This window comes from Tachyglossus aculeatus, chromosome 3 (assembly GCF_015852505.1).
Source record: "Tachyglossus aculeatus isolate mTacAcu1 chromosome 3, mTacAcu1.pri, whole genome shotgun sequence".
NCBI classification, from domain to species: domain Eukaryota; kingdom Metazoa; phylum Chordata; class Mammalia; order Monotremata; family Tachyglossidae; genus Tachyglossus; species Tachyglossus aculeatus.
In genome coordinates, this window is record NC_052068.1 from 71,162,622 (window position 1) to 71,188,479 (window position 25,858).

The 25,858-nt window shown below is 45.2% G+C and overlaps 1 protein-coding gene across 2 annotated transcripts in view; it reads left to right on the forward strand.

Moving 5' to 3' along the window:
* The first annotated feature begins 303 nt into the window (after window positions 1-303).
* SH2D4B (SH2 domain containing 4B) overlaps window positions 304-25,858 on the forward strand; it is a 77,130-nt gene continuing 51,575 nt past the window's right edge. For both annotated transcript variants that reach the window (XM_038744233.1, XM_038744234.1), the window contains exons 1-3: window positions 304-487; window positions 16,201-16,360; window positions 17,452-17,599. In XM_038744233.1, coding sequence (XP_038600161.1) covers window positions 304-487; window positions 16,201-16,360; window positions 17,452-17,599 — 492 coding nt within the window. The remainder of the gene's footprint in view (window positions 488-16,200; window positions 16,361-17,451; window positions 17,600-25,858) is intronic.

Consider the following 25,858-nt stretch of genomic DNA (forward strand, 5'->3'; position numbering starts at 1 on the left):
ACAAGGAGTGGCCGGGGTTGAGGCGCGTGCTGTGCTCTCTGCTCGACGAGGGCCCTGCCTCCTCTTCTCCCCATATCGCCTGCCTGCTCTTCATCCTCCTCCTCTTCTCTACTTCTGGAAGACCTGGGGTATCGGGGAGCTGAGCGGACAAAGAGCGGATAAAGGAAGCTTTTGGAGCTGGCAGAGGGGTCCTGTTGCCCAGCAGCCTCTCCCTGACCCGGTCCCGGCTTGGCAGTGTGGAAGAGGGTGGGCCGGAGCCGAGGAGGCTGAGGCTGGTGCCAACTGCCTGAGGGCCCGGCCACCATGCTGCAGCAGATCCTCCGAGACATGTACATCGATCCGGACCTCCTGGCCGAGCTGAGCGACCAGCAGAAGCACATCCTCTTCTACAAGATGAGGGAGGAACAGCTGCGGCGGTGGAACAAGAGGGAGGAGGAAGCGCAAAGGGAGGAGGCTCAATTAGGCATGAGCCGGAAGCTCAAGCAAGGTAACTCACCCCTGTGGGCATGTGTGTGTGGGTGTGTGTGCACGCTAATGTGAGCATGTGCATCCTATGCAGGTGTGTTCATTTTGTTGTGGGCAGGGAACGCATCCATTTATTGTTGCATCGTACTCTCCCAAGCGTTTTGTGCAGTGCTTTGTACACTGTAAGCACTCAGGAAATATGAGATGAATACATGAATGTTGCACACAGTAAGTGCTCAATAAATACGATTGATTGATTTTATTTGTTGCCAATTTGTACTTCCCAAGCGCTTAGTACAGTGCTCTGCACATAGTAAGCGCTCAATAAATACGATTGATGATGATGAATGTCTGAATGTGTGTACAGGGGTGCCAGTTCCTAGGGGGAAGGCGCCCTTAGGATCGGGATCATGGGAACAAAGTCGTTAGCGAAACTGGAGCCGTGACTGGACTCCTTGCCAAGCCTCCGATCACCTGCCTCAGTGGGAAAGGAGCTCCATCGGAGACGCCGCTAACAATACGAGTTGGACCATGTCTGTGTGTGTCCATCTCCCTGACAATGTCTGTGTGTAAGAGAAAGTGCCCCATTCTGGGTCGCACCTGAGAGTTTCCAGTACTCATTCATTCACTCATTCATTCAATTGTATTTATTGAGCACTCTCTGTGTGCAGAGTACTGTACTAAGCACTTGGAAAGTACAGTTCAGCAACAAATAAAATCAATCAATCAATCGTATTTATTGAGCGCTTACTGTGTGCAGAGCACTGTACGAAGCGCTTGGGAAGTACAAGTCGGCAACATACAGAGACAGTCCCTACCCAACAGTGGGCTCACAGTCTAGAAGGGGGGAGACAAGCATCAAAACAAGTAAACAGGCATCAGTAGCATCAATAAAAATAAATAGAATTATAGATATATGTACATCATTAATATAAATGAATAGAATTATAAATATGTACATATATATACAAATATATTTATACACAAGTGCTGTGGGGGGAAGGGGGATAGAGGAAAGGGATCGAGTCCCGACGATGGGGAGGGGAGGAGGAGCAGAGGACAAGGGGGGCTTAGTGTGGGAAGTCCTCTTGGAGGAGGTGAGCCTTCAGCAGGACTTTGAAGTGGGGAAGTGTGATTGTTTGGCGGATTTGAGGAGGGAGGGTATTCTAGGCCAGAGGTCAGACGTTGGCCAGGTGTTAATGGCGGGACAGGTGAGAACGAGGCACAGTGAGAAGGTTAGCACCGGAGGAGTGGAGTGTGTGGGCTGGGATGGAGAAGGAGAGAAAGGAGGTGAGGTAAGAAGGGGCAAGGTAGTTTCACTATGGGAGGGAGAGTCAAGCAGAGGCATACCCGTTCCATTCCTAGCTTGGACAGTGGCTAGCGAGTGGAAAAACAGAGGAACAACACCCTCTTAACAAGGGCAGGGAAAGATGGATAATGAATATTGAACAGAGTCGATAGATCAATATGTGCATAAGTAGTACCAGTGGATGTAAATACTTAAGTGCTGAGGTGGTGGCTGGGGTAATGTGACCTGAGGAGGAGGAGGAAATTAAACAGGAAATACTTTGTGGAGGAGGTAGAATAGCAGGAGTGCTTGAGGCCAGGCAAGATGTGTTCTGGTGGGTTTGAAGAGGAAGGAGATTCCAGCCAGAGAAAACAGTACAAGCCGGGAGTCAGAGGCGGGAGAGGCAAGAACAATATCATAATTATTATTATGAACCAGGCCAATTCAGAAGCCGACCTTGGGAGGAAGGAAGAGTGTGAGCTGGGGAGAGACGGGCAAAGAGAGCTGATATACCAATCAATCAATCAATCGTATTTATTGAGCACTTACTGTGTGCAGAGCACTGTACTAAGCGCTTGGGAAGTACAAGTTGGCAACATATAGAGACAGTCCCTACCCAACAGTGGGCTCACAGTCTAGAAGGGGGAGACAGAGAACAAAACCAAACGTACTAACAAAATAAAATAAATAGAATAGATATGTACAAGTAAAATAAATAAACAAATAAATGGAGTAATAAATATGTACAAGCATATATACATATATACAGGTGCTATGGGGAAGGGAAGGAAGTATGATGGGGGAATGGAGAGGGGGACGAGGGGGAGAGGAAGGAAGGGGCTCAGTCTGGGAAGGCCTCCTGGAGGAGGTGAGCTCTCAGTAGGGCCTTGAAGGGAGGAAGAGAGCGAGCTTGGCGGATGGGCAGAGGGAGGGTATTCCAGGCCCAGGGGATGACGTGGGCCGGGGGTCGATGGCGGGACAGGCAAGAACGAGGTACGGTGAGGAGATTAGCGGCAGAGGAGCGGAGGGTGCGGGCTGGGCTGGAGAAGGAGAGAAGGGAGGTGAGGTAGGAGGGGGGCGAGATGATGGAGAGCCTTGAAGCCCAGGGTGAGGAGTTTCTGCCCGATGCACAGATTGATTGGTAGCCACAGGAGATTTTTGAGGAGGGGAGTAACGTGCCCAGAGTGCTTCTGGACAAAGAATCAATTCATGGCATTTATTAAGTGCTTACTGTGGGCAGAGCACGGTAATACTAATAATGATGGCATTTGTTAAGCGCTTACTATGTGCCAGGCACTGAACTAAGTGCTGGGGTGGATAAAAGCAAATCTAGTTGAACACAGTCCCTGTCCCATGTGGCTCACAATCTCATCCCCGATTTTACAGGTGAGAAGGTAACTGAGGCACAGAGAAGTGAAGTGACTTGCCCAAGGTCACACAGAAGACATGTGGTGGATCTTGGATTAGAACCTATGACCTTTTGACCCCCAGGCCCATGCGCTATCCACTACGCCATGCTGCTTCTCCACTGTACTGAGCTGCTCATGAGAGAGTACAGAGGAGCCTTGGAGCCGAAGCATATTATAAAATTCTGGTTTGTTCCTTAAATGCCAAAGAGCATTTTTGGCTGATCGGAATGCTTTGTCATTCCTGCCTTCTTCTTATGTTCCATGACCTTCACTGTAGAGGGCTGTGGGGAACCTAAAACGAACTGAAAGATAGTGTGGGCTCAGAAGTGACTTGGTTAAAGCACTAAAGGGGCTTTTCTTGGCAGAAGGAAGGATTGAAATTCTAGTCTAATTAAATTGATGCCCATTTCCCCCAGGACTGACCACTAAGGCCCCAGTACTCACCATGTGAAGTAGTGATAGAGTGTCCAGTTAGAGGAGAACTGAGCAAGGGCTTCCTCGACAGAAATGAAATAATCTCCTTTTTGCTTCTAAAGTATTTCATTGTCTCCTGCTGAGAAGAGGCAGCAGAGGAAGATAGTCCTTCATGTGGTGACGAACACTCTTTGTTCATTTTCCGTTGCCTGATGAGGGGATGTCCTAGGCAGAAGATGACCATTCCCCCTCCGAGAAAATGGCAAACAGTCAGGCTGGTCCAATAAAGACCAGGTTAGGCAGGAAAAATGGAGGTAACAAAAATACAGCAATTAGTCCCTGCACTCAATTTAGAAGGCTTCATGGGGGAGGTAGACCCTGAGCCGCTCCGATTGGTTTCTCCCTGCTTGTTAGAATTTTAAATAGTCTTCTGAATTTCCTCCAGGCTTAGTCTCTGGTTTAGAAATAGGCTCTTCACCAGAAAGGATCACATCTACCAACTCTAGTGCGTTGGACTCCCTCAAGTGCTTAGTACAGTGTTCTGCACACAGTAAGCAGTCAGTAAGAAGCAGCTTGGCTTAATGGATAGAGCACAGACTGAGGAGTCAGAAAATCCTGGGTTCTACTCCTGGTTCTGTCACTTGTCTGCTGTGTGACCTTGGGTAAGTCATTTAACTTCTCTGCATCTCAGGTACCTCATCTGAGAAATGGGGATTTAGACTGTGAGCCCGGCCAACGTCCTTCCCCTGGCCTGGAATAATAATAATAATAATAATAATAATAATAATAATGGCATTTGTTAAGCGCTTACTATGTGCAAAGTACTGTTCTAAGTGCTGGGAAGGTTACAAGGTAATCAGGTTGTCCCAAAGGGGGCTCACAGTCTTCATCCTCATTTTACAGATGAGGTAATTGAGGCACAGAGAAGTTAGGTGACTTGCCTAAAGTCACACAGCTGACAATTGGCAGAGCTGGGATTTGAACCCATGACCTCTGACTCCAAAGCCCAGGCTCTTTCCACTGAGCCACGCTGCTTCTCTGCACATCCCTCCCTCCGCACATCCACCAAGCCAGCTCTCTTCCTCCCTTCAAAGCCCTACTGAGAGCTCACCTCCTCCAGGAGGCCTTCCCAGCCTTAGCCCCCTTTTTCCTCTCCTTCTCCCCATCCCCCCCGCCCTACCTCCTTCCCCTCCCCACAGCACCTTTATATATGTCTGTACAGATTTATTACTCTATTTATTTTACTTGTCCATATTTACTATTCTATTTATTTTGTTAATGATGTGCATCCAGCTTTACTTCTATTTATTCTGATGACTTGACACCTGTCCACATGTTTTGTTTTGTTGTCTGTCTCCCCCTTCTAGACTGTGAGCCCGTTGTTGGGTAGGGACCATCTCTATATGTTGCCAACTTGTACTTCCCAAGCGCTTAGTACAGTGCTCTGCACACAGTAAGCGCTCAATAAATATGATTGAATGAATGAATGACAGGGACTGTGTCCAAACCGATTAGCTTCCATCTACCCCAGCACTTAGTACAGGGCCTAGCACGTAGTGAGTGCTTAACAAATGCCATAAAAAAAAGTACCACTGATGGATATTACAACCTCATGGCCCTCAACTACACCCACTACTAGAGAGAATAAGATGCAGAAAAATGTAGGTACAAAAATATTTGTGTGAGACTTAGTCACACTTTTGACATCTAAATTTCTATCTATAAATTATACATTATACTCATTCAGCTTTCCTGTATGGGAAAATGCCTTTCTGGGTAATTAATATTCTGATTTATAAAAAATGAGAAAAACGGGGAAGGAGCCAGCCCAGTGATCTAGGTGTCATTTGCACACATCTCAGATTCACTCATTCATTCAAACCAGACAACAAAACAAAACATGGGGTCAGGTGTCAAGTCATCAGAATAAATAGAAGTAAAGCTAGATGCACATCATTGACAAAATAAATAGAATAGTAAATATGTACAAGTAAAATAAATAGAGTAATAAATCTGTACCAACATATATACAGGTGCTGTGGGGAGGGGAAGGAGGTAGGGTGGGGGGGATGGGGAGGGGGAGAGGAAAAAGGGGGCTCAGTCTGGGAAGGCCTCCTGGAGGAGGTGAGCTCTCAGTAGGGCTTTGAAGGGAGGAAGAGAGCTAGCTTGGCGGATGGGCAGAGGGAGGGCATTCCAGTCCAGGGGGAGGATGTGGGCCGGGGGTCGACGGCGGGACAGGCGAGAACGAGGCACAGATGTTTCTCAAGACTTCTTTTTCTATAGAAATATCACAGCAGGAGCTTTCTTTACCCTGCTTTAAAGAAGGACCATACGGTAAAGAAGGTATTAAGATTTGTGGTTTTGACTTGCCCTTCTTACCCAGTGAAACATCCAAATTCTACAAGTATCCACGTCTCTGATTCGGATTTTAATTCTTCCCTTGCTTCAGAGCTGGCCTTGGCTTTTCAGCTTGATAATAATAATAATAATAATGATAATAATGACATAATTGAAAGAGCCCGGGCTTTGGAGTCAGAAGTCATGGTTTCAAATCCCAGCTCCGCCAATTGTCGGCTGTGTGACCTTGGGCAAGTCACTTGGCTTCTTGGTGACTCAGTTACCTCATCTGGTAACTGAGGGGGGGAGGGGGGAGATACAAGGTGATTAGGTTGTCCCACGTGGGGCTCACAGTCTTAATCCCCATTTTACAGATGAGGGAACTGGGGCTCAGAGAAATGAAGTGACTTGCCCAAAGTCACCCAGCAGACAAGTGGTGGAGCTGGGATTAGAACCCAGGTCCTTTTGATTCCCAAGTCTGTGCTCTCTTTCAAACCAGGTGAGATTTCTGCCGGAGAAGTGGCTGTGTTGAGTCGTGGGCGTGGAATTTCTTCAAGTCTCCAAAAGCCTTGAGGATTCTATTGAGAGAAAGGTGCTGTTGAAGGGTGATTAGGAGCATAATCCCCCATGATTATTATTTTGGTGATTATCATCATTAGTCCATTTGTTGCTTGCTAAGCAATTTAGAAATGAAAGCCTACAGCACCAAACAGGAACTCAAATATCTCAGGTTTAATATGGCTGATTCAAATACCAGGGAAAATGTAATTGCTATTTCTTTTTAAAAGAAACTAAACATGCTTAGCTTAGAAAAAGTAAGGGGTGAATTATAGGAGAGATCATTTTTAGGGAGAGAGAATGGGAAGCTCACTTTGGCCATTCAGTTCATCCACATGCCTCAGGTAGTCTATGTAAAGCCAAGCAACTGCCCAGAAAGGCAATTTAATTTGTTGGAAAAGCCCAATGTGGATGTCTTGGGGTGTTGGGGCCCAGGCAGCCTGAAACGTCTGGTCACTGTCTGGGTCAATGGAGAAGGGGCAGTGGGATTTCCTTTGATGAGTCTACAATCCTCCTTTCATTTTCCATTGATGATCTTGGGCCATTCAGCTGTTCAAGCAATCCCATTGCCAAGGTATTTTAGGGGACTTATATCAAAGAATAGAGAGGACCTTTTCCAGTCACAGACAATCGAGTCATTTAAGCCCTGTGGATGTAACAGTACGTGTTCTTATCTCTGACCTAGATACCAGATATGCAGGTAGTGTTTCTCTTTGCTTGAGATCAGTGGGGTAAAACCTGGGACTCAACTTCCTCACCGTCTGGGTTGCTTGGCCATTGCTAGATTTCTCTCCCAATAAGGAAGTCACTTTGTAGTTGAGGAGGAGGTGGGGAGAGAGGAAGGGTGATGACTGTGGATTTAGGCCTCAGCCATTTGTTTATGGATGTTGGAAATGAACACAAGCCTTCCTCAGGCTTATGTTTTGTTTGGTTCTGGCAACAGGTTGATTGTAGACTGTCAGCTCATTGTGGGCAGGGAATGTGTCTGTTTATTGTTGTACTCTCCCAAGGGTTTTGCACACAGTAAGTGCTCCAAAAATATGATTGAATGGATGAATGAAATTCTTCACTCCCAGGAGTTGGGCTTGGAGAGCTTAGGAAAGATCTTCGTATCCTTGCCTACCATGATGGGTGTACTTGTTCAAGTCATCTAACTCCCCTGTCCCCAGCTTTTCTGCTCAGAAAAAAGTCAGGTGACTCCCTTCTGGATCTTGGTGGAATGGGACACTTACTTTGTCAGAGACCCCGGGGTTTCAGTGTGGAGGAGAGCTGGACGTCCCCAGGGAGACTTCTCGAACTCACTGTGGTTGAGTACCCTGACTGTGTTCAACCCCACGGCAGCTGGTCAGAAGCTGCGCAGTGGGGAGATGGTGTCCAGTGGTTCGGGAAAGCCGCATCACGCCCTCCTCACTATTAAGAGCATTTTCTCAGCTATGTGGGAAAATCCGGTGCTTCGAGAGTCACCCATGAATTTCTGGTAAAGCAGGATTGGTACAATCTATAGCTTCGGGGATCTCACTCCAGGGGCTGTGTGGTTTTATGTATTAAGTCAATCAATCAATCAGTGGTATTTATTGAGCACTTACTATGTGCAGAGCACTGTACTAAGTGCTTGGGAGAGTATGATACAATAGAATTAGTGGACACGTTCCCTGCCCATAATAAGCTTAGAGTCTTGAGGGAGAGACAAACATTAGTATGAATAAATAATTTATTATGAATTATAAGTCGTAAGAGAGAGGGCAATCAGCCTCGCACCTTTATACACATACAAATGCACACCTTTCACACCTTGTTTACTCAGCCGTTGTGATCTCGGGTCTTATGGAGAGGAGCCTGGGAGCCATTGAGAAGAAGACAGTAGTTGGGAAAGGAAATGGCTTTAGGAGAGAAGCAGGCTCTGAAGGGAAGAGAGATGGTAACTGCTGGGGAGTCGGAGGAGACCTCTGGGAGAGAATCAATCAATCAATCAATCAATCATATTTATTGAGCGCTTACTGTGTGCAGAGCACTGTACTAAGCACTTGGGAAGTACAATTTGGCAACATATAGAGACAGTCTTACCCAACAGTGAGCTCACAGTCTAAAAGAGAACTAGCCCAGTAGATGTTGGGGTCTCTAAGGAGAGGGTGGGCAGGGAATGGGTCTACCATTTCTGGTTTATTGTACTCTCCCAAGTGTTTAGTATGGTGCTTTGCACACAGAAAGCACTCAGTAAATACCATTGATTGATTGGGGAGGCACTAGAAGTTAGACTGGTTGGAGGAAGGAACTTTGAGGAATATCTGCAAAGAAAGAAGAGAGAGAATATGTGTATAAAAATGAGAAGAAGGAGATTAGAAGCAGCATAGGCTAGTGGATAGAGCATGGACCTGGGGCTCAGAAGGACCTGAGTTCTAATCGCAGCTCCACCATTTGCTGTATGATTTTGGGCAAGTCACTTAACTTTTCTGTGCCTCAGTTGCCTTGTTTGGGGGACATGGACTATGTCCAGCCTGATTACCTTGTATCTACCCCAGGGCTTAGTACAGTGCCTGACACACAGTGAGCAGTTAATAAATACCATAAAAAAGGAGAGCTGAGGAATTGTAAAAGGAAAGGAGAAAGATACCAAGGGCAGGTAAAGAGATAGGTGAAGTGGGCCTAGGGAAGAGTGAGGAGATAAGGTAGGTAGATAAGGTATTCATTCATTCATTCATTCAATCATATTTATTGAGCGCTTACTGTGTGCAGAGTACTGTACTAAGCACTTGGGAAGTACAAGTTGGCAACATATAGAGACAGTCCCTACCCAACACCGGGCTCACAGTCTAGAAGGGGGAGACAGACAACAAAACAAAACATATAAACCAAATAAAATAAATAGAATAAATATGTACAAGTAAAATAAATAAATAAATAGAGTAATAAATATGTACAAACATATATACATATATACAGGTAGGTGGCAAGGGGAATGCAGTATAGGTACCAACTTACTAGCTCTTACCTGCTGGGGCTCTTTGGGTTCTTAGTATGAAAGGGGTCAAATAAATGATCTGGAAACTGGATGTCTGTAACACTTTCCCTTGGATTGGATTTGCTTTAGCAATTTGGGACTGGAATTCTGCAGCCCAGATCATTCAGTCATTTTTGATTCCTCCCATCGCTCATTCATTCCAAGACATCTATTTCACCTCCTGACAATCTGACCCACAACTTACCATGATCTGTGGGTGGAAAGAGCCACAAATAGGAGAATGCATCCTGGGGCATAGGTGGTAAAAGTTTCAGACCAAAGCACCAGCAAGGACATCTTGCTTGGTGGACTGACTCAATCAGTCCCTCATTGGTATTGATTGAGAGCAGACTGTGTGTTGAGTACTGTACTAAGGACTTGGGAGAATACGATGCAACAGAGTTGGTAGGCATGTTCCCTGCCCACAAGGAACTTACAGTCTATTGGGGGAGAGACAGACATTAAAATATATTACAAATATTATAGTAAGTGCTGAGGGACTGAAGGTGGGATGAATGTCAAGTGCTTCAAGGGTAGAGATCCAACGGCATAGGCTACACAGAGGGGAGAGGGAGCAGGAGAAAAGAGGGCTTAATCAGGGAAGGCCCTTTGGAGGAGAAGCAGCATGGCTTAGTGGAAAGAATCAGAGGGTTGGGAGTCAGAGGTCATGGGTTCTAATTCTACTCCATTTGTCAGCTGTGTGACTTTGGGCAAGTCACTTAATTCCTCTGTGCTTCAGTGACCTCATCTGTAAAATGGGGATTAAGACTGTGAGCCCCACATGGGACCACCTGATTACCTTGTATCTCGTGGCTCAGAGGAAAGAGCATGGATTTGGGAGTCAGACACACACACACACACACACACACACACACACACACACTCTCTCTCTCTCTCTCTCTCTCTCTCTCTCCACAGAATGAGCTTACAGTCTAGAGGATTGGACTCTGATGGATGGTGGCCAAAGGTCTACTGGTTTTCACCTGTTCAATCAGTCAGTCAATCAAAGATATTCATTGGGCATTTACTTAGTGCAAAACACTGTGGTAAGCACTTGGAAGAGTAATAATAACAATAATGATGACATTTATTAAGTACTTACTATGTGCAATGCACTGTTCTAAACATTGAAAGCACTGTTCTAAGCATTGAAAGCACATAGCAGAGTTGGTAGACATGTTCCCTGTCCACAAGGAACTTACAGACTAAACTACCTGTTACCTTACAGACTACCTATCCTTCTTATGGGGTTTCTCAAATATGAATTCCTCCTCAGCTAGAAGAGAATAGCTTTGAGGGAACGATCGATTTCAGATTTCATTTATTCGCTTCATGTGAAAACTTATTACCTATATATTTATTAAGTGCTTAATATGTCCTAAATATTGGGGTAGATATAATCAGATCCTTCAAGGATCTCACAGGCTCGGAGGTAGGGAAAGTAAGTATCTTATTCCCATTTTACAGTTGACAAAACAGGATCAGAACGGTTAAGTGACTTTCCCGAGGTCACATAGCAGGCCGGTGGTAGAACTGAGTCTCCTGACTCCCAGCCTGATTTGCCTTCCATTAGGTTATAATGTCCTCTTCATCAACCAATGATATTTACTGAGTGTTTACTAGGTGCAGAGCACTGTACTAACTGCTTGTGAGAGTACAACAGAGTTGGTAGACACATTCCCTTCCCACAAGGAGTTTACAGCCTATTGAGTGGGAACAAAAATTAAATAACCTACAGATTTGTAAATAAATGCTGTGGAGTTGAGGGTGTGCTGACTATCAAGGGCTTTAAAGGGTAGAGATCCAAGTGCTTAGGTGACACAGAAGGGAAAGGGGGCAGGGGAAAAGAGGGCTCAATCAGGTAAGACCACCTGGAGGAGGTGTGAATCAACTAAGGCCTTGGAGTTTGGGAGAGTGGTGATCTGCATTCTATGGATGGCAGGGAGTTCTAGGTCAGAGGGAGGACATGGGCAAGGGTTGGTGGCAAGATAGATGAGACTGAGGTAAGTTGGCATTAGAGGATCAAAGGGAGAGGGCAGGGTTGTATTAGGAAATCAATGAGGTAAGATAGGAGGGATGAGTGTCTTAAAACCTGTGGTAAGGAGTTTATCATCTTTCCTTTCTTGCATTGGGCTCCTCGGCAAACTATAAAGTCCACTATAAACTAACTTTACCGGGAAACCTTCCTCTGATCAGCCAGTGAATTGTAGAATAGCCTCATTCATGGCTGGTTCCAGCCCCATGCCAGTGTTGATCGGTTCTTGAGGGACACTGTCTGGGGCTTGCTGGAGGACCGTTTACGGCATTTGGCAGAGGTCGCAGAAGCGTTCATTCCAGTCAGCCAAGGATACCTTTGGCTTTCAGCCGTTTTGTACTGAACTCTGGCTTTAGGGAGGCTGTACCGCTGTTTTAAGATCATTTGCCCAGATCAATGCCGTGGGAAATTGCTCTCACAGATGTGGCTTCGGTAGAGGATTACATCTCATCTGCAAGGTGATCCTGCAGAGGTTCTGCAGGGCTCTCATTTTCACCTGAGCCCCCTTCTCTAGCTTTATGAAATTACAATGATTTGCTTCTACTGGATGATTGAGCCATTTTCTGAAAGCTGTGTTTTTCTGGTAGAGGAGGGCTGCTACTTCATCATTATTTTCATCAAATCAGTCTCTGTTCTTCTGCTTTTCAAAACCGAGGGTCTCTTCCGGTGCTGCGGAATAGCATCTGGCAACTGCCTCCAGCCTGCTTCTGTGTCCACATAAGTGACTGGCAGGTGTAATGCAGCTTTGTCAATGCTCGACATCAATCTGGTTATTACCATAAATCGTTTTGCTTTGCAACATCTGGTTTTCTTGTAGATTTTGGAACATCTTTTGACAATGCCTCATTTAAGGGTAAAGTTGAACAGGGTTGAACCCTTGCAGGATCATTTTTAGATCTCTCAGGTTACTTCCCCATCTGCAATTGCTGTCTACAAAGTGCCAGTACTTTAAGTCCAGCTGCACTGTCTTTTGAATTTGTTTTTGAGTAAAAAAAAAAATGGGCTTGTAATTGAATACTATTGAAGTCCATTACTGTTTGGAACGACTGACTTTCTGAGTTGTGTCATGCCGTGTTCTTTCTAAGGGCCCCTCCTGCTTAGTGAATGATGATTATGGTGACAGAACTGAATCTTATGGTTTCCTAAATGTCTTTAGCATCTGAGGATTAGGGGCTCTCCTTGTTTGAAGATTTCTTCAGTAATGCCATCAGAGTGCACACCTGGGAGTCAGAGGCCCTGGGTTTGAATCCTGCCTCTGCCACTTGCCTGCTGTGTGATCTTGGGAAATTCACTTAATTTCTCTGTGCCTGTTTCCTTGTCTGTAAAATGGGAATGAAATGGGTTCTCCCACGCCGTGCAGAAGAAGGACTGTATCACTCCTGATTATCTTCTATTACCACACTACTTCCCCTCTCGAGGTCACATCTTGAGAGTTTCCAGTACTCTACCAGTCTTGACTATGGGAGGGAGAGTCAAGCAGAAGCCTATCCATTCCTAGCTTGGGCAGTGGGTAGCGAGTGGAAGGCAATCTGCTACAAGTCAAAACTCCCCTGTGCTGGACAGCAGCAGCACGGGAGAGAGTCGAGGGCAGAGACTCCAGTTTACTGTGCCCAAGGAGGCAATGGTAAACCGCTTTCAGATTTTGACCAAGAAAACTACTCTATGGATACATTACCAGAATGATTGCAGATGGAGGTGGGGCATTCTGGGAGAGATGTGTCCATGAAGTTGCTAGGGGTTGGAGACAACGCGACGGCATAAGACAGGAGAAGACCCCACTACTTAAAAAAGTTTTTGAAACATCATCATCAATCGTATTTATTGAGCGCTTACTATGTGCAGAGCACTGTACTAAGCGCTTGGGAAGTACAAATTGGCAACATATAGAGACAGTCCCTACCCAACAGTCTAAAAGTGAGATTCAAACTCACGACCCCTGGTTTACAAGACCAGTGCTCTAACCCCTGAGCTACAGAGCCTCACCTGCCTAACAAATATTATCATTATTTTTATTATCTGGGTGCTTTTCCAATTTCATGGTTTGATGGTGGAGTTTGTCTCTTCAAAAGTTGAGGGTTAAGGTCATGTCTCTTCACTCTGGCTGTTTTTTCTATGCCTTGAAGGACTTTCTTCTTAGTGGTGGATGGCATGCTCAAGAGTTCACTGTAGCATTCTCATTGGCTGTGTAGTATTTAATAAGTGCTTACTGTGTGCAGAGCACTGATCTAAGAGCTTGGGAGAGTACAATATAAAAATGAAGACACATTCCCTGCCCACAACGAGCTTACAGTCTAGAGGGGGAACATTCCCTGTAGAATTTCCTCACCGTCTATAATGAGGGTGGTTCATCCATATCGTGCCATTGTGGTATGAGTGGTGCCAAAGACCTTCTTTAGTGATGAGCAAAAGACCTCAATTTTGTGGTCATCAACATATGCCTGCATCCCTTTAACTTTCACACTGCTCCATCGGTTACACATTGGGTAGGGACCGTCTCTATATGTTGCCAACTTGTACTTAGTACACTGCTCTGTACACAGTAAGTGCTCAATAAATATGATTGAATGAAAATGAATGAATATCTCTACTGAAAATGAAATGACTACATATAGGATGCACATCAATATATATATATATATATATATATATATATATATGCCAGGTGTGGTTGTTGGGAAGACACATGAGGGGTTGTAGAAATGAAGAGGGGAGAGATATGTTGGAGGCCAGCAGCATGATTCTCAAAGCAGTTGGCTGTCTTAGGAGACAGTGACCAGGAAAGCCAAGGTCGATTGCCTTCATCATAACTGATAATTTGAGCTACCTGTTTCAGGTTTCTCACTGGGCCTGTCGACCTCACAGAGGTCCCCAAAGTTTTTGCTCCTACAAAGTATCCCCGACAATCACTCTCCCCACCTTCAAAGCCGTATTGAAAGCACATCTCCAAGTCGCCTCTCCTGACTCAGCCTTCATTTCCTCTTCTCCCACTTCCTTCTGCGTCACGCTTGCACTTGGATTTGCTCCCTTTATCCACCCCTCCCTCGGCCCCACAGAACCTATGTACATATCCATAATTTATTTATTTATATTAATATCTGTCTCCACCTCTAGACTGAAAACTCGTTGTGGGCAGGAAACCTACCTACCAATTCTGTTATGTTGTACTCTCACAAGCACTAAGCACAGAACTCTGCACACAGTAAGTGCTCAGTAAATATGATTGAGAGATCAATTGAGAGTAGTGCCTTATTAAGCATTTCCCTGATTTACTCCCTCCCAACATGGGGTAGCCAGGGATAAACAGTTTAGAGATAGAGTGAAATACAGTATCGTATTATCTCCCAAGCGCTTAGTACACTGTTCTGCACACAGTAAGGACTCTGTCAATACCATTGACTGATTGCTATAATGCACAGGACAGTGGATTTATGGGAGATGAGTAGAGAGGAGCTATCTTGCTATGATACCCTGAATAAGTAGCATTAATAATAACCCTTCCCCATTTTTGCATTCAAAATGGATGAAAGAGACGGAATCTGGCCTGAATCCAAAAGGGAACTTGGCCTGAGTACTTTGAAGACCTATAAAACTCTGCTTACTCACCTCTGCTAATAAACAAAACGTTAATCAAAGATGCAATTGAAAAGAACTCAATAAAGTAACTTAAAATTCAAATAGAGATTGAAAACCGCAAACCAAGATTTACGCAGAAAAACCTTCTCTGGCCTCTCTTTCCATCATCCAGGGGGAAAAAGAGGAAGAAATCTTTCTCCACCTTTACCAAGAGAACTCAGGAGGGCTTAGCTCTGCCCAGAGCACTCCTTGCTGGGTTGTAAACCATCACAAATCAGCCCCTTCGCTTCCTGGGAAATGTAATTCCTCCTTTCCTTCTCCGTAGTTCCCTGGCCAACCTCTGACAGGATCTTTTGGGTGTTTTGAACACACACGGACCAAAATACAACTTAGTTGAACTGAGATCACTGCAGCAAACAGAACAGCTTGGCAGGAAGCTCTCAGGAGAGGGTTGCAATCGGGAGTAGAGGCTTCACAAATATCAGGATTCCAAGAGGCAGGATTGTAAACAGAGATCGGTCCTAGGTAATAAGAAAAAAAATGATAATAATGGTGGTATTTGTTAAGCCTTACTATCTGGCAAGAACTGTTTCAAGTGCTGGAGTATAATACAATAAATACAATCAGATGAGGCGGAGTTCCTGTCCTACATGGGGCTCGCACTCTAAGGGGAAGAGATGAAGGGTATTTAATCCCTATTTTACAGATGAGGAAACTAACACATGGAGAACTCAAGTGGCTAGTCCAAGGTCTCCCAGCAGGGACCATCCGTGCAGCAAAGATCTTTCTTTCCACGTACACCATGCAGGAGAAAATGTCAGTCAAACATCAGTCTTTTTAGCCACATTTATGTGCATGGATAGGATCTCTTTATCCACAGCTATGAAGTTATATCATTATTGAGTTTTTCCTTAAAAGTACTTCTAGGGTCAGAGTCTTGGGTCAATTTATGCTTTCCCTGAGCTGTTTCTCAGCACAGAAGTAGTTCATTGAGCATTCATTTTTTCTCTGAAAAATTTGTTGGATCCTTTGAGGTAAGTGCTAAGCTCCTTTCCACTATTTTCCAGGTACGTTTCCTGTTAGGTTCCTAATTTCTTTTCTTCGTTTATTTCTGTGTTTTCAGATCAGAATAAACATGTTCAGTGGCTTCATGGGACTGATGGAGAAGTCTGGGTCTGGATTATGGGAGAAGCTGCAGGAGACACGCCATACGAAGAGATTTCAGAGGCACTAATAGCAGAAAGGGCCAGGAAGCAAGCCCGGAAGGAGGCAGAGGAACTCTGGTGAGAGTCTCCCCCTCTACACTGTAAGCTCAATATGGGCAGGGAACCTGACTGCTTATTCTGTTGTATTGTACACTCCCAAGTGCTTAGAACAGTGCTCTGCATGTAGAAAGAGCTCAAAAATACCACTGATTGATTGATTGAGATAATGCCATTGCTCTTGGGAATAATGATAATAATAATAATAATAATAATAGTATTTGTTAAGTGCTTACTATGTGCCTAGCACTGTTCTAAGCACTGAGGTAGATACGGGGTAATCAAGTTGTCCCATGTGGGGCTCACAGTTTTCATCTCTATTTTACTGAAGCGGTAACTGAGGCACAGAGAAGTGAAGTGACTTGCCCAAGGCCACACAGCAGACAGTTGGCGGAGCCAGGATTAGAACCCACGTCCTCCGACTCCCAAGCCCATGCTCATTCAATTAAGCCATGTATTTGATATAGTAGCAGTAGTAATAGCATTGATTAAGCACTTCAATGTGCAGAGCATTGTACTAAGCACTGGAAGAGAATACACAGGTCAGAATTAGACATGGCCTCCGTCCCACTCAGGGCTCACAGTCCAAGGAAAAGCATCATTCCAAACAGGGAAGAATGCTAACAAGGCCTCGTTTCTGCTTTCAAAAGTCTGTATGTAACTCTATTGGCTTATTGGCAGGTGAAGTCATGCACATCATTGACTATTTGAATGGCAATTAAACTTAGACATTTGCTTCCAGAAAGAATTACCTGCTTTCCCTCCTGAAGAGTAATTTGGGATAACGGAACTGGGATAAAGTGTTTTCTCCATAGCTACTGGTTTCAGATTCTGATATCAATGCTTAGGTAAATTAGAGTTTCTCTCTTTCTTAGGTTCTCTTAGGGACAGGGACTGTGATTTATCTGGTCATCTTGAATCTACCCCTTCAGCTTAGCACAGTGCTTTAGCATATAGTAAGCACTTAATAAATTCCATTTTTACTGTTTTTGTACTCAGGTTGTACACAGGAAGCATGATTGAGGGCTTTCTCTTTATATTGAATAGCCAGGTGGTCATTGACTCTGCATTTAAAAATAAACGCAAATATATTCATTTCTTTTATTTTGAAGGAAGCAAAAGGAGGCTGAAATCACCAAGAAGTTCCGGGATGCTATGGCGAATGAGAGAGCCCGGATTCTGGCCGAAAAGTGGAAAGTTGAAATGGAAGACCGGAAGGCAGCCAAAGTGATAGAAGAGAAGATCCAAGAGGAACTAAAGGTTGGTTAACAACCTTTTTCTCCCCTGCAGCAGTGGAATCAGAGTTTGGAAAATGGCACTGTGCTTGGCTTGTCTCATTTTTGCCTGCAGTGTCTAGTGGTGGTTTCACCAGGAAGGATATTTTTTTATGCTACTTGTTAAGTGCTTACTGATCTAAGCATTGGCGTAGATCATCATCATCATCAATCGTATTTATTGAGCGCTTACTATGTGCAGAGCACTGTACTAAGCGCTTGGGAAGTACAAATTGGCAACATATAGAGACAGTCCCTACCCAACAGTGGGCTCACAGTAGATGCAAGTTAATCAGGCTTAATACAGTCCCTCCCCCACATGGGGCTCACAATCTAAGTAGGAGGGAGAGTATGAATTGAATCTCCCTTTTGCAGTTGATAAAACAGGCACAGAGAAGTTAAGTGACCTGTCCAAGGTCACACAGCAAGCAAGTGGTGGGGCTGGGATTAGAATCCACGTCTTCTGATTCCCAGGCCCATACTTTATCCACTGGACCACGAAGCTTTCGATCTTACAGTAGTTTACAGTGGCTGTCCCCCTTTTTTGGACTGACATGACTGAGCCAGAAGGAGGATTCTGAGCTTTCTAGATCCTTCCTTAACTCCTCTGAGCCCCCCAACCCCTCCATTACCAAATTGGGGTTCAGAGGAATGGGTATCCATTGAAGCAGTACTGAACGATCTTCTTCCAGCTGGTACCACCAAATGCCAGTCTGTGCTAGGATTCCTGTGCTGGGTTAAAGGATCTTAATACAGGTGCAAACTGGTACTTGTCTTCTAGCTGGAACAGCTGATGGAGAAGGAGGCCTCTGACCTGTGGCTCACATGTTTGTTGCTTGCTGCGACTGTTGAGCAGTTTTATTACAGAGTGCCTCTCAGTTCGATGATGATTGTATTTTAGGTCTCAACTCTTTAGTTCCTGGGCAGGCCGTGCCTCTTGGAATTAACACAGAAACTCAAGTCTGGCTCACGCTGCAGCAAAGACTTCTGGAATTGAATCCTTCAATTTTGGGGTCTCTCCTCAAGTGCAGAGAGACCCATTACTAAATTATATGGCTGCTCACATTTTCTAGCCTTTTTAGGAGTTCTTCTTTTAGGACTGTTGAAACTCCGGACAATTCCTTGCCAAGCTCAGATCAATCATTGGCTGAAATGCTTTTGGAGAGGCTGCAAATCAAGATTCTCTAAATGAATTTCATAGATATCTTATAATAATAATAATGGCATTTGTTAAGCACTTACTATGTGCAAAGCACTGTTCTAAGTGCTGGGGAGGATACAAGGTGATCAGGTTGTTCCACGTGGGGCTCACAGTCTTAATCCCCATTTTACAGATGAGGCAACTGAGGCACAGGGAAGTTAAGTGACTTGCCCAAAGTCACACAGCTGACAATTGGCGGAGCTGGAATTTGAACCCATGACCTCTGACTCCCAAGCCTGTGTTCTTTCCTCTGAGCCACGCTGAAATTGCTTTAGGGTTCTGAACCCAGTTGGTGTCCTGAATGTGGTGGACAAGGTTGAAAGTAATTTGATAACATAGCTGTAGACTGTTTTAAGTGGTCTGCCTCAGAAAACATTTTGTATATATTTTTTAGATTGATTGAGTTGAATTTCTGATGGGATGGCAGGTAACTGTTAGCAAAGTGATACGGCCTACCGTGGAAAGGGCACAGACTTGGTAGTCAGGGGGCCCGGGTTCCAATCCTAGCTTTGCCACTTTTCTGCTGTGCGACCTTGGGCAAGTCATTTCTCTGTGCTTCGGTTCCCTTATTTGTAAAGTTCGGATTAAATCTACTCCCTCTGATTTAGCCAGAACTGAGACTGTCAGACCTGATCGAATTTGTATCTACTCCAAGTCTTAGAACGGGGCTTGACACATAGTAAGTGCTAAACAAATGCTATTAGAAAAAAAGTGTAGGAGGCCAGTTTGTATGATGGACATTTTCCCCCTTGTTGCTTGTGTCCATTTATCCTGATGACCTGGAGGAGGAAGGCTAAGAGCGAGCCTCTCAATGATGATGAATGGTTTCTGTCTTGGAACCATTTAGTCTATCACTTTGCACTGCGAGAGGTCTCTGTTACTGAGCCATTGGGTCCTATTCAGAGTGCACTCCATTGCTGCGTTTCTTTGGAAATGGCCTGTTTGCTGCAGAAATCACTCCTTAAATGGTGCTTTACCCTCTGCCAGTTTGCTGCTAAAGGATGCTCAGAGGTATTTACCACTAGTCTAGCCTGGCTTTGTCGCCCCATCGCCCCCAACCCCAGTGACAACCTGGGTGGCCTCGGGACAGTTTCCAGAATCCACACAAAACTGCGGATAGTACAACCAGATGCCTCGTCTTCACAGGCCCAAGTGGATAATGTCAAGTGAACACACCCGAACGGGGAGGAAAATGACCAGTTACCAAAGCCTTCCTTATGAGATAGAGAATATGCCCGCAAGCACATGGGAGGAACTGCCTCAATTGGCAAGCCATTTACCATCTTAATGTCTGTATCCCTTTCTAGACTGTAAGCTCATTGTGGGCAGGGGATGTATCTGTATATTATATTGCACTCTCTCAAGCATTTAGTACAGTGCTGTGCGCACAGTAAGTGCTCAATAAATACAATTGATTTACTGACCTTGTGTAGAGAGCGTGGCTGTGTTCTGGCAAACATCTTAGTTGGGTTGTTGGATCCATTTTTCATTCCTGAGGCTATCCCTGTGTTCTCAGACACCAAATTCAATGCTACTCTTGAACTGGTCACAGTTCGGAGTGGCGAGGGAGGGAGTGTTGCTTTTGATCTTTCTGTCATTTGCTCTTCTTCCCTCAAACAGTTAGAAACCTCGGAGGGGGTTAATCCCTGACTATAGAGGCAGGGAGACAGGGTTAAAAATCCCTGCAGGTTCTTCTCTGTGATAATCATTGAAGTCTCCGTGAAATGGGGATTTCATGAATGATTCAGCAGTAGAATGAGATTCAGATCAGTTAACTTGCCCATTTTAACACATTTAAAATATTTAGCACATCATTAATCATCCTTCTGAGATACTGACTAGACCAAATTTAAAACAGCCTCAGAAAAGGGGAGAGTGAACTCCATTAAAGTTTTATCATCCTGAAGCATTTTGATTTGAAAAATTAAACAAATCTGTCCAATCTTATGATACCTTAATTTTTAACAAAAAGCTTCACACCCACCTAGGTAGCCTATGAACTTTTCTTACTTTTGATAGGCTCTGGGATTTTAAAGTTGACTAGACCAGACAAATTATAATCTGAAAGATAATGGCAGTTTTTCCTGTTGCCAATTCTAATAGCTTCATCCTTGGAGTTTCTTATAGTTGGCAATATTTAATCAATCAATAGAGCAGGTTATCTTGAGAGAAGGGAAGACTTTGAGCTGCAGTGTAGTAGGAGAAATATTAATCTGTGCTGAATTAGTCTTTGAGTGATGTGTTTATAAAACAGCCAATCACACATCTCATTAGAAGTTGGCAAGGGAATTGCAGAGGAGGAAGGGAAAAACTTCATTTCCTGGACTCAACCCCTCCCCTCTCCAGTCCATACCTTTTTTTCATAGTATTTGTTAAGTGCTTTCTATGTGCTAGGCACTGTACTAAGCACTGGGGTGGACACAAGACACAATCCATGTCCCACATGGGGCTCACAGTCTTCATCCCCATTTTACAGATGAGGTCACTGAGGCACAGAGAAGTGAAGTGACTTGCCCAGAGTCGCACAACCAACAGGTGACAGAGCCAGGATTAGAATCCAGGTCCTTCTGACTCTCAAGCCAATGCTCTGTCTTCTAGGTCACATTGCTTCTCACTTCACTCTGCTGCTTCCAAAATCTGATTCTCCCCACTTCCCAGGTGCCTCCAATGGCTGCCCATCCATCTCCACATTAAGCTGAAACTTCTCACTATGGGATTTAAGGTCTTCTTACCTCATCAATCAATCAATCAATCATATTTATTGAGCGCTTACTGTGTGCAGAGCACTGTACTAAGCGCTTGGGAAGTACAAGTTGGCAACATATAGAGACAGTCTCTACCCAACAGTGGGCTCACAGTCTAAAAGGGGGGATACAGAGAACAAAACCAAACATACTAACAAAATAAAATAAATAGAATAGATATGTACAAGTAAAATAAATAGAGTAATAAATATGTACAAGCATATATACATATATACAGGTGCTGTGGGGAAGGGAAGGAGGTAAGATGGGGGGGATGGAGAGGGGGACGAGGGGGAGAGGAGGGAAGGGGCTCAGTCTGGGAAGGCCTCCTGGAGGAGGTGAGCTCTCAGTAGGGCCTTGAAGGGAGGAAGGTCATGGGTTCAAATCCCAGTTCTGCCAATTGTCAGCTGTGTGACTTTGGGCAAGTCACTTAACTTCTCTGGGCCTCAGTTACCTCATCTGTAAAATGGGGATGAAGACTGTGAGCCCCCTGTGGGACAACCTGATCACCTTGTAACCGCCCCAGCCTTTAGCACAGTCCTTTGTACATAGAGTAAGAGCTTAATAAATGCCATCATTATTATTCCCTCTTATTAAAACATTTGCCCCATCTTCTTCTTTCCTTGACTGCCATCTTCAACCGTTCAGTCTCCAACAGCTCCTTCCCCACTTACAAACACAGCCATGTATCCCCTCTCCTGGTAAGAAGCAGTGTGGCTCAGTGGAAACAGCCCGGGCTTGGGAGTCAGAGGACGTAGGTTCCAATCCTGGCTCCATCACTCGCCTGCTGTGTGACCTCGGGCAAGCCACTTAACTTCTCTGTGCCTCAGTTACATCATCCTGTCATCTCCTAACACCTGTCCCACTACAACTGAGCCTGCACACATCACTCCTCTAATGCCAAGCTACTCAGTGTCCCTTGCTACTGCTTCATCTGTCATCAACCCCTTGCTCCTGTCCTCCCTCCTACCTCGAACTCCCTCCTGCGTTACATTTGACAAACCACCACTCTCCCTCCCAGCAAAGCCCTACTAAAATCACATCTTCTCCAGGAAGGTTTCCTTGACTAAGCTGTCCTCCCTCAACTTTATTTTCCCTCTCTCTTGCTTCAACTATGTACTTAGCCCCACTCCTTAAGCACCTTGTTTTTTTTGTAATGGCATTTATTAAGCCCTTACTATGTGCAAAGCACTGTTCTAAGCGCTGGGGAGGTTACAAGGTGATCAGATTGTCCCACAGGGGGCTCATAGTCTTAATCCCCATTTTACAGATGAGGTAACTGAGCCACAGAGAAGTTAAGTGACTTGCCCAAAGTCACACAGCTGACAACTGGTGGAGCCGGGGCTTGAACCCATGACCTCTGACTCCAAAGCCTGGGCTCTTTCCACTGAGCCACGCTGCTTCTCAGCGTGTTATTCACCCTACTTCCAACAGGACAAATGTACATATTTTTATACTCAGTTTCTTCCCTCAGAATTTATTTTCACGTGTCTCTTTCGTTTGACTCTAAGCTCCATTAAGGCAGGGCTTGTGGCTACCAACTGTATTATACTCTCTCCAAAGTGCTTACTACAGTGGTCTGCACAAAGTAAGCACTCGAATATCACCGATTGACGAAAGCGCTTACAAAATACTGTAGAGATCTCAGCAAGGTAGCCATTGTCTCACAAACTATTTAAGTCTAACAAGAAGAGAGCAGTTTAATAGGAGGGAGAGAACTGATTGAGTATCTTAGAACTAGTCATAAATTTCTGCTTGGTACAGAGAGGATTGGGTTAAAATGTGCAAAACAACATTTCAGGAAAATGATCGGGGCAGCAGAGTGAAACCTGGACTTCTCTAGGGTGGAGAGATTGGAAGAAGTGAGATTGGCGAGAAAGCTGATGCAGTAATAGTAGAGCTGGGATATGTGTCTGGACCAGCGTGGTGGCTGATTGGATGGAGAGCGAGGGGAAGATTCTAGAAATGTCATGAAGGAAAAGCGTTCATCTTCATGTTCTCTTTCACGTCCATGAATAAGAGGGAGAAGTTAAAGATGATTCCAAGGTTACAAACGTGAGAGATGGAGAGGTTGGGGGCATTGCCAACCGGGATGGGAAAGTTAGATTACGTATCTACACATCCCTGGTTAGAAATTGCCATTCATTTTATTATTTTATGCTTCTCTCTGTCAGCCTGAGATTAACAAGCGTTTTCCAATTTATGGACATTAAATATCTCTGAACCAACAGAGGCAGAATTTTTCTTCTGGGGGATATGGTAGTAGGGAAAGCAGACGATGTGGTAGAAGGGAAAGCAGCATGTGGTAGAAGGGAAAGCGGCATTGCTGAACCAAGGGAGAGCAAACAAGTGGTAAGGTACAGAACAGCTGGCTTTCCACCCCCACTGGGGTTTTGCCCACCTTCACTGGTCACATGTGCCTTCATCACCACTTTTTTTTTAATGGTATTTGTTAAGCATTTACTATGTGCCACATACTGTACTGAGTACTGGGGTAGATACAAAGTTGGACCCAATCCCTGTCCCACATGGGGCTCCCAGTCTTCACCCCATTTTACAAATGTGGAAACTGAGGCACAGAGAAGTTCTGACCCACCTAAGGTTACACAGCAGAGAAGTGGTGGAGCCGGGATTAGAACCCACATCCTCTGGCTCCCAGGCCTGTGCTCTATCCACTAAGCCACACTGCTTCTTGGCCACGGTCCCTGGCCCTAGGTCATAATAATAGTAATAATGATGGTATTTGTTAAGAGCTTACTATGTGCCAAGCACTGTTCTAAGCACTGGGGTAGATATAAGGTAATCAGGTTGCCCCACGTGGTGCTTACAGTCTTAATCTCCATTTTACAGATGAGGTAACTGAGACACAGAGAAGTGAAGTGACTTGCCCAAAGTCGCACAGCCAATAAGTGGCGGAGCCGGGATTAGAATCCACAACCTCTGACTCCCAAGCCTATGCTCTTTCCACTAAGCCACGTTGCTTCTCAACAGTGAAGATACTTGAGTATTGCTTTCCATTTCTGTCATAGGAATGGCATTTTGGCACTAGAGTGACCAATTGGGAAATTCTAGCTCTCAGACACTAAAATGCCTTTTGTTTTTGCTTTGGTATTATGGTGCTTGCCATGTGCCAAGCATTGTGCTAAGTGGTGGGGGAGATACAGGGTAATAAGACAGGATAAATCAATCAATCAATCAATCAATCGTATTTATTGAGCGCTTACTATGTGCAGAGCACTGTACTAAGCGCTTGGGAAGTACAAATTGGCATCACATAGAGACAGTCCCTACCCGATAGTGGGCTCACAGTCTAAAAGGGGGAGACAGAGAACAGAACCAAACATACCAACAAAATAAAATAAGTAGGATAGAAATGTACAAGTAAAATAAATAAATAAATAAATAAACAGAGTAATAAATATGTACAACCATATATACATATATACAGGTGCTGTGGGGAGGGGAAGGCGGTAAGGCGGGGGGATGGAGAGGGGGACGAGGGGGAGAGGAAAGAAGGGGCTCAATCTGGGAAGGCCTCCTGGAGGAGGTGAGCTCTCAGCAGGGCCTTGAAGGGAGGAAGAGAGCTAGCTTGGCGGATGGGCAGAGGGAGGGCATTCCAGGCCCGGGGGATGGCGTGGGCCGGGGGTCGATGGCGGGACAGGCGAGAGCGAGGTACAGTGAGGAGATTAGTGGTGGAGGAGCGGAGGGTGCGGGCTGGGCAGTAGAAGGAGAGAAGGGAGGTGAGGTAGGAGGGGGCGAGGTGATGGACAGCCTTGAAGCCCAGGGTGAGGAGTTTCTGCCTGATGCGCAGATTGATCGGTAGCCATTGGAGGTTTTTGAGGAGGGGAGTGATATGTCCAGAGCGTTTCTGGACAAAGATAATCCGGGCAGCAGCATGAAGTATGGATTGAAGTGGAGAGAGACACGAGGATGGGAGATCAGAGAGAAGGCTAGTGCAGTAGTCCAGACGGGATAGGATGAGAGCTTGAATTAGCAGGGTAGCGGTTTGGATGGAGAGGAAAGGGCGGATCTTGGCAATGTTGCGGAGCTGAGACCGGCAGGTTTTGGTGACGGCTTGGATGTGAGGGGTGAATGAGAGAGCGGAGTCGAGGATGACACCAAGGTTGCGGGCTTGTGAGACGGGAAGGATGGTAGTGCCGTCAACAGAGATGGGAAAGTCAGGGAGAGGACAAGGTTTGGGAGGGAAGACAAGGAGCTCAGTCTTCGACATGTTGAGCTTTAGGTGGCGGGCGGACATCCAGATGGAGATGTCCTGAAGGCAGGAGGAGATGCGAGCCTG